Source organism: Apaloderma vittatum, unplaced genomic scaffold (genome assembly GCF_000703405.1).
Source record: "Apaloderma vittatum isolate BGI_N311 unplaced genomic scaffold, ASM70340v1 scaffold1568, whole genome shotgun sequence".
Classification (NCBI taxonomy): domain Eukaryota; kingdom Metazoa; phylum Chordata; class Aves; order Trogoniformes; family Trogonidae; genus Apaloderma; species Apaloderma vittatum.
Window position 1 is genome coordinate 211,554 of NW_009728839.1, and position 12,548 is coordinate 224,101.

Here is a 12,548-nt window from a genome sequence, read left to right on the forward strand (position 1 = left end):
GCAGGAAAGAGCCACACCTCTCCACCACTAGAATACCAAAAGCTTTTCTGCACACTCCAGATTGCACCTCTGAATATTTTCAATTATTTGTCTGTTGGTTGATAGCAATCGAAGTTTTAGGAATTATGCACTCTCTTGCTAGGTTCAGACTGCCAGTCAGCACATTAGAGATCATGGTTGTCAGTCATTTCCAAACATGTTGAGAATCTGCAATTAGAAACATTAACAATGGGATTTCACAGATGTAGGTCACATGCTTTCAAAAAAGAAACGGCAGTTGCTGGCAGTGGGGAAATACTTAAGAACCACTTATCTCCTAATTAAACAAGGTACTGTGCTCTAAGTACTGAACACTAAGCAGTGCTCTAGCATGTGTTCATCTTAACCTACAGAATTATGCTGAATTACTGAGGCTCCATCTGAGCATTTCTTAGCCAAGACTCCCTGCATAAACAGATGGAGCAGTTCTGCCATTTCCATGCTGACACATTTAGACTGCAAAAGTACAGGATTAAGTTCAAATGTATCATAAAATCACTTCAGAAAGGAAACTACAATCTTTATATCTTTCTCAACTATGACAAACAGAAAGACAAGACTGTGTTGTGTTTAAAATATGCAAACAATAGCTGAAACAGTTGGTTAAAAATATTGACTCTGAACAGTTTCAGAGTACTTGCTGAGGCCAGAGTAGGACAGCCAGCCCCAAAGGTCTTTTAAATGCCCTTGAAGTAGGGGATGATCCTCACTAGATGGATTTTCCAGGACATATTAATGCATCACGTAACTCTCAACAGCACTGTAGACACCAAGGATGCTAAAAGGGTAGTAATCGGGCTATAAGTTGAATATCAAAATCCATAAAGAAGTGATGAATGTAGGTGGAGAATATGCTGTGATACTTCTTTGAGGAGTCATCTATGAGGCAAGACTGGCAAGTGGCAGAATATGCCAGATTTAGGCTGGATTTCTCTCTTCAATGCAACACAAAGTGGTTGGAACAGAATCCAGGAGTGTGGCCAAATTAGATTTGGCTTTTCAATGGAGTCTGGTAATAGATTTCAGCATTAGGCATTAATTAATATTGCTGGAACATTCTGAGGGAACACTACCTAGAACCCAAATAGGGCATAAAGAGAAAAGGTCACTGACACAGCTACGTCATAGTGTGTGCACATACACATCTGTTGTATATTTTCCCTGGATTGTAACTTCCACAGAATATCTCAAAAACACCAAAGAGCTGCCTTCTCCAAGAAAACCAGAATAAAATTTCAGAATATGATTCTCAAAGAGTCATAAACCAATCCCCTGAACTTTAACTCCAGACTTCCTGTCAGAGATGTCTCAACTCCTCTGTGGTTTCAGGAACTTCTAACTGGAATGACAATCCCCATTTTTAAACTGTTCCTAAGATTTCAAAACCTGGAGTGAAAACAAAATCATGTGAACGTTCTTGCAAATGCACCAGAAGGAGCATGCCTTGCTACTTGGAGACACAGGACAGCCAAGTGCCCCACTTCTGCAAGCGTAGCTTTCCTACTCTGAATTTGGCAGTCTGCGGTCCTAAATCCACATACAGCTCCACCATGTGAGAGACTCTCTCAAGTACGACCTTGTTAAAACTTAACTTGGTGAAGAAACAGCATATTTAAATAAAATTAAATTCTGTTTAAGTGCTCTGATCAGCTGCCTGCAGTTACACATTCTGGTACTTTCTCTACTGCTGGCAATCTATATTCACACTGCATGATGCTTAAAGCGCACATCAAAACCTTTCCTCAGCCATGGACTTGGAGAAATTTGTTCAACCTTTCTTCCAAAGTTTTTTTTTTTCTTTTTAATGGAAAACTTAAGTTACTTTAAGCTACTTAATGCCAAAATAAGTCAACAGATCAGTCATTTTTTATCATGGCTTCTTTACCCTTTCTTGAAATTATAGGTCTGCAAATATACCAGGCTTAATTGTTTAGTGAGCCACTGTCTAGCCTGCCTCTCTCCTAAATGCCATGACACTGAAGTGAAGGCTATCTCACATTTCCTTTTGTTACTTTCATGGCTTTGAAGTGAACAATTCAATCAATTTGTGAAGCACTTCTTCTTCATAGTATGAGGTTAGTATTACACTGAAATTCAGAAGTGCAAAAGAACTGTTATTCAGTGGATAGAGTGGAACAAAAATGTTGCTATTTGTGTGCAGATGTTTATATAGTTTAACACATAACAGTATCAGAGAAGTAGACCTATATGAAAATTTAAATTCCACAGCATAGAATTCGTTTCCCACAGACCTGGAGCAAACATGAAGGTTCTGTAAATTCTAAGTGGCACATTTAGAGTATGATCTTCCATTTTCAGTTATGGCTAAACTGTCATTATCTGCCATAATGCACACCAGAAGAACCAGCCAATTTTGATACTTGGCATCTTTTATTTAAATCAATTCTTTATGAATGTTTAGCATTTATACCTGAAGACATAATACATCTTTCAAAACCTCTAAAATTGTATTTTAAGTTAAAGTAAGAGCTAAACAGTTAGAGCAATATCTGAAGTTTGATTTTGATAACCACTAACATTAAAACTTCTTACAGTCCTAGATGGCACATATAAATATCTAGCAGCATTTTCTAGGAACTTTCTTGTGGTCCTTTGTGTTTATCTTACCTTTAATGCACCATGTTTTTCTTTTGCTTCAACAATCAATATTTCTGCCATATCCTCAGCATGCTCAGACCGCGCATGTACAAAAAAGGCTCTGCCAGCTTCTGATATATTCTTTAGTGCAACTAAAGACCCGTCACGTTCCACCATAAAGTCTGGGTTAGAAACTTCGAAGTTCAATTTGTTATTCCCCTTGCAGTCATCAAATTCCACTGGGAGGGAAAAAGAAAAAAGAAAAAGCACAATTATAAGTATGCACTTTGATAGACTTCAAACATCTTTATGTTACCAGCTTGTCTAGAGGTCTCAGGAAGAAATGTTTCCCAATCTAAGAGCAAAAACTTTAAAAGAAGCTTTATATTTGTGTGACTATAATTCATACACAAATCTTACAAATGTGCACTTTTTGAAGGATGAAAAGATTTAGGCCATGCTAATTGAGGAGGTAAGAGATAAAACACTTTGGACATGATAATTTTGTGATCGCTCAAATCAAATGTACACCTAGTTCTAAAAATTGGACAGCAGCAGCAGAGTCCTTGTCACCCTCCTCATCGTAACCCAGTATTTCTAAAGGCTTTTCTGTTGGCAAAGTAGTTTCAGATATCCAATAAAATTTTATGCTTGGAATTGGTTGTTTATTCAGCCTCATAGTCTACTAACATTTCTTACTAACTACAAGGACTATGGTATCGTGCACTACCAATATAGCTAAGGATTATAAGAACCTTTAATTAAACAGTAACTGTCAATAATCCTGTTTCACTTTACATGGAAGATTTAAAATATTTAGGAAGGCTGGCACAAAGAGAAAAATATCTCAATAAAAAGGTTTCAGATTTTGCCTCAAGTTCCTTTTCTGAGTCCAGTAGATTCACTTTGCACAAAATACTGAAAAAATATTTGTGATGTAACCATCAGCTATATGATTAAGAGGCCTTCACATCAAACTTGTAACTGCTAAGTAAACTTTTCAGGGTTTGGCATCTCTGAACAATTTACACATAAAGTGTGGTTTTTTGCAGACAATCTGTTGTGTATTCTCAACCTGTTCCTTAAATTTCTGCTGCTGTAGACTTTTCACCTACCTCTATGCTCTTGCTATTTTGATTTTTGATTTCATTTTGATTAGATCTTTAAAAATTGGTTTACACTTCCAGAAATTAATACAGACAGGGATACAGACTACACGAGTTCAAAGACAATGGAGTTTTACCGAAAATAAAGCCCTTTGCATAACTGTTTAAATTCACCGTATAGACTTCTTCTATCGGGTCATTGTTTTTAAAGAAAAAAAAAAATCCCAGATTTTCTCCCAATCTGGCCAATACCTAAACTTTTCTTGACTACGTGATCTCTACAACTAGTCTTGAAGAACAGACAGGATCTCACAGTAGCTGGCCACACAACACAGAAATCCTCTTCATCAAATTTTGCATCTGTTTCCAGGCGTACCACCTTGAAGACAGGGCTGCTAGAGGACCTCATGGAGATCCTTCCTCTCCAGGTATTTACTGTGATTGGATTCCAAAGCAGAACCACCACAGTGAAGAAGAACTGTTGCTGGTTCCAGAATTTGAATACAACTTCATTTTATGATGAATATTGATGAGAATAATTAAATTCAAATTAACCGAATGCAAAAATCTAAAATGCCCAGACTTCAGGATAAGGCACAGAACATGAGATGTGGGACACCATTTACCCAGTTGACAGTGGTGGGCTGGCCTTGGGCTGCACCCAGATGCCCACCCAGTCATCCCTCACCTTCCTTCCTCTCTCAGTCCCTTCACCTCAGTGGGATAACAAGAGAAAAGAAGATGAAAAATCTCATGGGTCAGGGTAAAGACAGTGTGATCATTTATCAATCATCATCACAGGCCAAACAGAATCAACTTGGGGAAAATTAATTTAGTTAATTGCCAGTTAAAATAGTTTTGGATGGTGAGAATAATACCAAATTAAAGCTGCAGCCCTTCATCCTCCTCCTTGTCCTCCTCTTCCTCCTACCCCAGGGCTCACACCACTCTGTCACACTTTTCTCCCCTCACCTCCAGGAGCCTTTTGCCCCATTCTTAAACACATTTCCACAAGGCACCACCAGCTGCTGACGGGCTCAGCTGTTTCCTCTGTTTTACTTGAGGGCAAGAGAACTATCCTTGGATTCACAGTGGGGTAAAGAAACAGAATTTCATGAGCCCATTTGCTATTTCATTGAATTTCATTGAAAGTGAGAGGGATTATAAATAAAAAAAGAAACAAAAAGCTCTTTTGCCTTGGATACTCCAGTCCCTCCAGACAAACCTATCGTGGTCTGTCACGTCGCAGACCCCTGCTTGAAAAGTCTCGCGCTGCAGGAGAAGCAGGGTGAGGAAAACCACAGAACTTGGGCAATTTAAAACAATTTCACAGTGCTCAGCCTGTGCTGGCATCCAGGCTGCCCTCCGAGGCCGGGAACTGCTCGCAGAAAGGGTCTTGTGCTCACAGCAGGATTTTGATGGAAGGCTCTCTGTTAGCAAGGCGTCCCTGGTGTAAAACCACCCATTGCAATTTATGTTGGTGATATGGCAGGCATTTTAACAGATTCACTGCAATCTCCTAGAGCTACCAACCCACAAAAGAAGACAAAATTTTCCTGTCACCACAAATGTGGGAAGTTGAAATTCTCTATACTAATTGCTGTATAGTTTAGAGCCTTGATGAATTACGAGTAGATTCTTACTTTTACTCTTTTCCTCCCTTAAAAAACAAACAAATACAAAACAACAAAACAGGGTCTTAGGAAGGCACCTTGTTATATTGAATAAATATGCACTTCTCAGTCAAAAACTAATGGTGATTTACTGTCTATTAATAACTTACATCTGGAAAAATTTGGCACCAGTCTCTGAGAAATTAATTATGTCAGGAGTAGAAAGTAAAAAAAAAAAAAAAAGAAAAGAAAAGAAAAGGAAAAAAAAGACATTCTAACAAAACTGTGACAAAGTAATACTTTTAAAAAAGTGTCATAGTTCAGAGCTATAGCATCACCCAGCCAAACACTACAGGTCACATTCAAGAAGAGGCCAGGCCGTGTTGTACTTCAAAAAGAGGGGTGAAGCTGGCTGGGAGTGCACTTCTCTCACCTTGCTGCTCAACATTCGCAAACCTTGAGTTTCCTGCACTGCTGCCATCTGTGTGCATTTCAGAAATTCAAAGACCACGTGCAGATTCAACACATGGAATAAGGAGAAGTACTTGGATCTATATTCTATATTCCCTTGGAGTTATGAACTTGACATTTTTAGACCTTTCATATTTTGTTCATCTATTGACCTCGCTTTATGAAACCCTGAAACTTTTTCCAACAAGAGCAGACGGAGAGTTTTTGAAAGTGGGAAACTGTTTTCTTACCAGATCTCATCCAAAAGCACTGATGCTTTCAATTCCCAACTCTACCACAGAAACAAGAGTATTTGATGAGGTTAATAGCAAGGGGAGGGAGAGAAAATGAAAAGGCTCTGAGAAGTACTGATATGTAGGAGAGAAATTAGAAGTGTGTAGAAGAAGATGAAGTGATCATAAGGCTAGAGAACTTTGAAGATTATTCAGACCAAGGGCCGACAGAGATGAAACTGAAGCCAATTGTTAAGAAAGGTGAAGAGACTTGTAGACTTAGATAAATTCCCCAGTCTGAAGTCAGAGTCAAATGTGAACTTTCTCAGAATGATGATGTCTCCTGGACTGGGATGACCAGGGAACATTACACAAGATTGCATTGCATTCCTAGTCATTCCCACAATGCCCCTCACTGCGAACATTTTCTTACTTAAAATCAGTTGTCTTCTGGGGAAAAGACAATGTAGGTATGCAAAATTTACAGCATTTGAGCTGCCTGTAGCAGGCTCCAGTAGCAGCTATATAGCTAAAGGGCTGGCCCTGGCACTGACCACACTTTCACACCTTGCCAGGTGCTCAGGAGTAAAAACTATAGTGTTTAAGTAATGGCTCCTCATGTCCTGCAAGTGCTAACCTGTGTAACAAGAAACTAGACAGGGTTTACTGAACATCAGCTGTGGGAAGGTTCAGACAGATATTGAAGAAAGCTGTCCAGTTAACCATTAGAAAGAGGTAACCACTGCAGGGTTTTAACATGAGGTTAAATCAAATGCCAGCTTAATCCAAAATCACACAAGACCAATCTTAGTACCTGATCCTGCTTCAGACAATGAAGCTAGACTAGGTGGCACCTTAAAGTCTTTTCTACACAAAAAAACGTTCTAGATTAAATTAATGTTCCTTTCTTTTGAGGTCTACATTATGTCTGTATATGTGGGGGTCATTAGAGAAAAGAAAAACTACAAAAATGCAGTGAACTAACCACTGTGGTTTACTACACAGTTTATTCATCTAGCTGAGTCCTGGACACTGAGCTCTCTCCCAAGACTGAAGGAAATTTAGAGAGGACTAAGAACTTCTGAGTACAAGACGAACAAGCACACACAAGAAACAGCTCGACTGTTCCACTGAGAAACTATCTAAATGATCAAAAGTGCCAGATTTCAAGAAGGACGTATGGATATCTCTTTTTAGAAATAAAATATCCCATTATAAAGAGTTCTGCTAATAAGAACTTTTCAGATTAGCATTTAAACAGTCCCAAGATAAAAAAAAAAAGTCACTAGCTTAATCTGTGTCAGTTGGCTGAATTGACCATGCGCTATCAACTCTGCCATAGTTCATGGGGAGAAGAGATCAAATTGTCCAGCACAATCTGCCTAAAATGAAAAGGTGGTGTCCCAATATATAAGACTTCGCTGCTTGGCAACTGTGATGGTGTATGACCTTTACAATGTATGATGATGTTTATAATTTTCATGCATTTGTGGCAGAAATGAAATGTAAGGAAAGCCATGAGACGGATAACTGGCATTATTCACATGAACATACTGCATGAACGGCAGCTGACAAGTGGTCACACACACTACAACCTCCCATGTCCTCCCGCACACTCACTTTGTATTAGAGTTTAAGGAGTTTAGACTGCAAGCTCTTTATAGGAAAGAACAATTGTCTGCTCTGTGTCTGTACAGCACTTGCAAAAAAAATGGTTCATGTTCGGTGCTCAAGGTGCTCCAGAAGTGCAAAAAATTAACAACAGTAACTGTTCAGCTATAGCCCTAAGCTAAAATTGCTACACCAGACATGACTAGTGATTGTGTCTCATTGTCAAGAACTCAACAGGCAATTAAAACAGTGATCTAATATTTATTTACATGGAAACAGAGTTCTTCATTTATTGATGCATATATGACTCTTTTGATGTTCCTAGTCATGCTCCAGCTGCCAAATGAACATCTTTATTGTGCTTAATATGCCACATGGTATGAGACAGTCTCCAGAACTCCCATGCAGGCAAAATGAAAACACTGCCAACCATCTCCCAACAAAAAACAACATGCATGTCACTCATCGCCCTCTGTTCATTTCTCAGCTTCCTATGTTAGACTTCTACGCCTTTCTGTGAAGAAGCTGATTCACATATGAATTGTACAGAGTATTTTTGTCCACTAAGCAAGATTCATAATTAGTAATACCTGCATGCATCCCAAGGCTTTAATTGCTGACTTTGAGCTTATTATTACCAAAGGACCTGCTGGAAAAAGGATTCACGTGCAAGATCCCAAGTCCTTTACTGTAACGACAGGAAACTGAGGTTGTGGTGGGAAATATTACTCTCTATAAGTCTCAGGAAGATATTTCAAGTTCCTGGGATTCATCATTTCAGAGCATCCCATTCTTACTGTCATGACATACTGCATATGTGAAGTTTCTACACAACTGTGATATTTATGATAATTAACCACAGAGGTTTTAAAGCATATCATTTTTAAACATTGAAGGCTAGCAGTTGGATTTCTTGAAAACTATATAAAAATAAAATTAGCTGAAACAGATTTCTTACATTCAAAAGCATATATTGGTCTGATATATTCCTATTCCAAAGTAATTTTTTTTCTGAGTTTAAGTCTCAGAAGTTTAATTTGTTTTGAACAGAAACACAGAATCTATAATTTTCTCTCTGATGAAATCTCTACAGAGGCATTCTAAATAACTAAATACACCTACTTATCTATAAGCACACAAAACCTTAGTCTGTATGTTTTTATGTACAGGTATTTGTATTTTTACGTTAGCTAATGATATCTAGCAACAAAATGTCTCCTCAGTGAGGAAATTTCACATTTGAAACACACACCAAACACACAAACACAGAGATTTAATTACTCTATCAGTGAAGGTTAGGAACCTTTTTTAAATACAGCCCAGCCTTGTTCAAATCAGTAGGGATTATAGCATCAAGCAAATATTACTCTGTGTATTTTTTTCTTATCATTTTTAACAAGTAACTTTGGATCACACTCAAACCACAAGTCAGTAGCTGTACCTGTGAGAGGTCTGGAGTTTCAAGAAAAGTACATTACAGCTGCACAAAGGCAACTTAACTTCCCAGCCCAGCAGGAAGCCTTCAGCTCTGCTAAAAAGGGCTTCCTGGTCAACAATATTAGCGAAATAAAGAAGTTAGACAGAAACTGGCAAAGCTGGGCTTCATTAACTACAAAAACAGTGAAGTGATGGTTGAAGCAAACAGAAATGCTTCCGAATGCTGTTGCTGTCCATAAAAATTTGTAAAGTACCGTGATCGAGCAAAGCTCATGTTAGCAATAAACATTGACAGAGACTGAAAACAGCAGACAAGTAACTAAGGAGATGGTAAAACTCCACCACGTGACAATTTGTCACATTGTTGAATGCCTGACTCTGGTACAGGGTGTAACACAGCAGCCCAACACAAACTAATAGAAATGCAAAGTGTTATGAGTTTTCAAGAGGTGAATTATCCTCTCAGTGTGAAGAGAATAAAATCTACCCAGGACCAAAACATCTGGACAACCTAAATCCATCCAGAAACAAAAGAGGAAGCTATTACAACAGTTACTGACAAAGGCAGCCGAGAAAGAAAAATCCTGCTTTTCAAGTCAACAATATTGTCAATTAGGAGAAACAGTTTCTCTTCCCTCCTTTGAGATGCCTTCAAAATCATCTCTGGAACATGGGTTCTGGCAGAGAGCCCATAGCGTGTTTATTTCTGCTGTTTTTCTGCACAAATATGTGAACAGAGACAGAAAAAGAATGGAAAGAGAACAATGCTACCCTATGACACTTCTGGGTACAGACTAAAGTCCAGACAAGACACTGGCAAGAGTGAAGTCAGACAGGGTGATCCTCAAGATATGAGGTTATCAGTATTTCATATCTAAAAGTGCTCTAGAAATAATGGAATAGTGGCTTGGAAAAGCTACAAGTAAAATTTCTACAAAATTATCTTACTGAACATTTAAGAAGATGAACAAAATTCATTTTACGAAAATCCTTTCCGACGGTTTTTTGAACAGTTTAATGCTGAATTCTAGCTCTGCAGCAGAACGACTACAGAATGATTTTTTTTAAAAAAAGTCCACAAGCAATAGCAGGTTATTATCTCCCACTGCATGTTTATGATTCTCTAGTATCTATATAATTTCTTTATGTGCCCCTGAAGTAAATTATAGTGATGACTTATTTAGAATCCAGACAGTAAAAAACTGAGGAAACATGAGCAACAGTACAATGTTCATCAAAATATAACAAAAATTGCTGGATACAAACAAATATACACCTATATGTGACTTCTTTGGAAGACCAAGGTACTAAACAACAGACTTTATCCTTGCACACAATTACAATGTCTAAAAAAAGAAATTGATTACTTAAACTGGCAAATATGCCCATGCAATTCACGTGTAATGACCAGATTTGTGCATAGCCTGATTAAAATGCAAAAATCAGGCTGACAGTTCATCCAGCAGGCACTAGGGTGTATGTACCTGCCCTTCAGAGAATACCCTTCCCACATTATAAATGGTACCTATTAATAGTCACAGTTTCTTTCTGTTCTGTCAAAACGCAAAGCAAGAACATATCACAGACAGGAGATAACTCTCCCATGGATTGAAAAAGATGAGGAGATTTCACCCAAAAACCAGCCACAGCCAATACAAGGAGTGACACTTTCACTGAAAGAATCACATTGGTTCCTCTCCTACCATGAACAGCCCTAGCAGACCTGGAAAAAATGCCAACAATTTAACAATCTAGAAAGGAAGATCCCTCAACAGCATCTCGTGTTCTTCAGCAAATTTATTCTACCAACAGAGCTCCATCAGCAGCTTCTGGCTGCTTGAAATTATGGGAAAATACACACACTACAATCAAAACTGCAGGCATTCCCTCCTGCCCCCAGCAGACTTCACCTGCTCACGTTACATACCTTGAAACATCATTTTTCTGCCCATCGTCTTATTTAAGGCAAAAAACCTAATCAAGTGGAAGGAGATTTAATGAGCTGTACTCAGCTCGAAGCTATCTTGACTCATTCATTATAACATAGACATGTTACTGACTGATCTCCTGGGTCAGAGGCTGCATTACAGGGCATGGCAATACCATAGCTTCTGCTCTGAGCCCTAGAGAAAAATTACTATTTCAATATCAGTGAGCGTGTCTGAAGAAAAATACAAAAATATATATCACAGTAACTTATCTTCTGAGCACAACAGAGTACAGCTGAAATGGAGCTGTTGTCTCTTTGTAAATGCAGAGGACACTTAAACTGGCACTATGCTTGGGGAGCTACAGTCTCAAAGACACTGTCGCCTCAGTGGAAACTATTGTTAATAGTGAAACCTCTGTTTCACTATTAACACTGCATGCAATCTGAACAGCACAAATGACCCCAAACTCAGAAGCAATATGTAAAAAAGACTCTTTTAAACTTTGTTAGTTCCAGCGAAAGCATTTCCCATTGCAATGCAAATGATCACTATTATTCCATTTCAACAGATTTACATATATTTTGCTAAGAGCCACAGGAGAACATACAGTAAAATTAACTTTAGATTCTTACAAAATCTTCATTGGCTGAGTCTGAGACAAGTAGACAGAATCAAAGACTTTCCAATTTATTCAATATGTTGTGGCTCAGCAAAGTGCTGTTAGATATGTGGAAGAAGGTGGGACAGAATTCTGAGTTTTTACAAGAATTCTCAGTGAGATATAATGGATAACTTCCTTTGAATGCTGGCTGAATAAAGAATGAAGAGGTAGTATGTCACCGACCATGAATTTTCCTGGCTTCTGCACAAGCACACATATGATCTTTGAGCAATCACCCCAAGTGCTACTGAAACCAAATTTCTTGATATATGTAATTTATTGAAAACTAATCAGTTGAGGTTGTATTCAGGAGACAAAACAGTGTCCCAGGAGATTGAACTATGTAAATAAATTGCTGCCAGCAGATGTCAAAAAGTGACAACAAGCAATCACTCACAGGTTATAACTACAGTGCAACCAGCACAAGAAGTACCTTATTTATGCCAGTATGTGTTTAAAATGGCTCCAAAGCCCAATTCATTTAGTAAGGGGTTTCAGTTAACTAGATAATTAGCCACAGGTCATGTGGATTTTTTTCCCTCAAGTTCACAATTAAAACTGTTTGTCTTCAAGGTCAGTTTGTCATAATTACAGTCATCCATCATTTTTTAATGTGAGCTGTCGTAACTCTGTGTTTCCTTTTTTTTTAATAGGACAAGCTTTTGTCAATGCTCAACTAAGACCATTTTTCTACAAGTCTTAATTTAATTGAAATTAGAATATACTATTAGATGAACAGAAGTTTCACTAAATTATGCACACATTTACAGTTGCCTGAAGTTTCGTACGTTACTAAGAGAGCTTACTACATGACAGAAATTAAATATTGGGCCTGACTGGAGGAATGGATGCTTTGTTCACTTCAGCAG

General features: G+C 38.1%; 1 protein-coding gene across 1 annotated transcript in view; it reads right to left on the minus strand.

Moving 5' to 3' along the window:
• The window catches only part of LOC104277544 (cadherin-13-like), a gene marked incomplete at its 3' end in the record, with an annotated part of 221,606 nt that extends 210,567 nt beyond the window's left edge, over nt 1–11,039 (minus strand). The window contains exons 1-2 of the mRNA XM_009874208.1: nt 11,015–11,039; nt 2,668–2,876 (exon numbers count right to left, since the gene is read on the minus strand). Of these exons, the coding sequence (XP_009872510.1) occupies nt 2,668–2,876; nt 11,015–11,039 (234 nt within the window). The remainder of the gene's footprint in view (nt 1–2,667; nt 2,877–11,014) is intronic.
• Nucleotides 11,040–12,548: the final 1,509 nt, after the last annotated feature.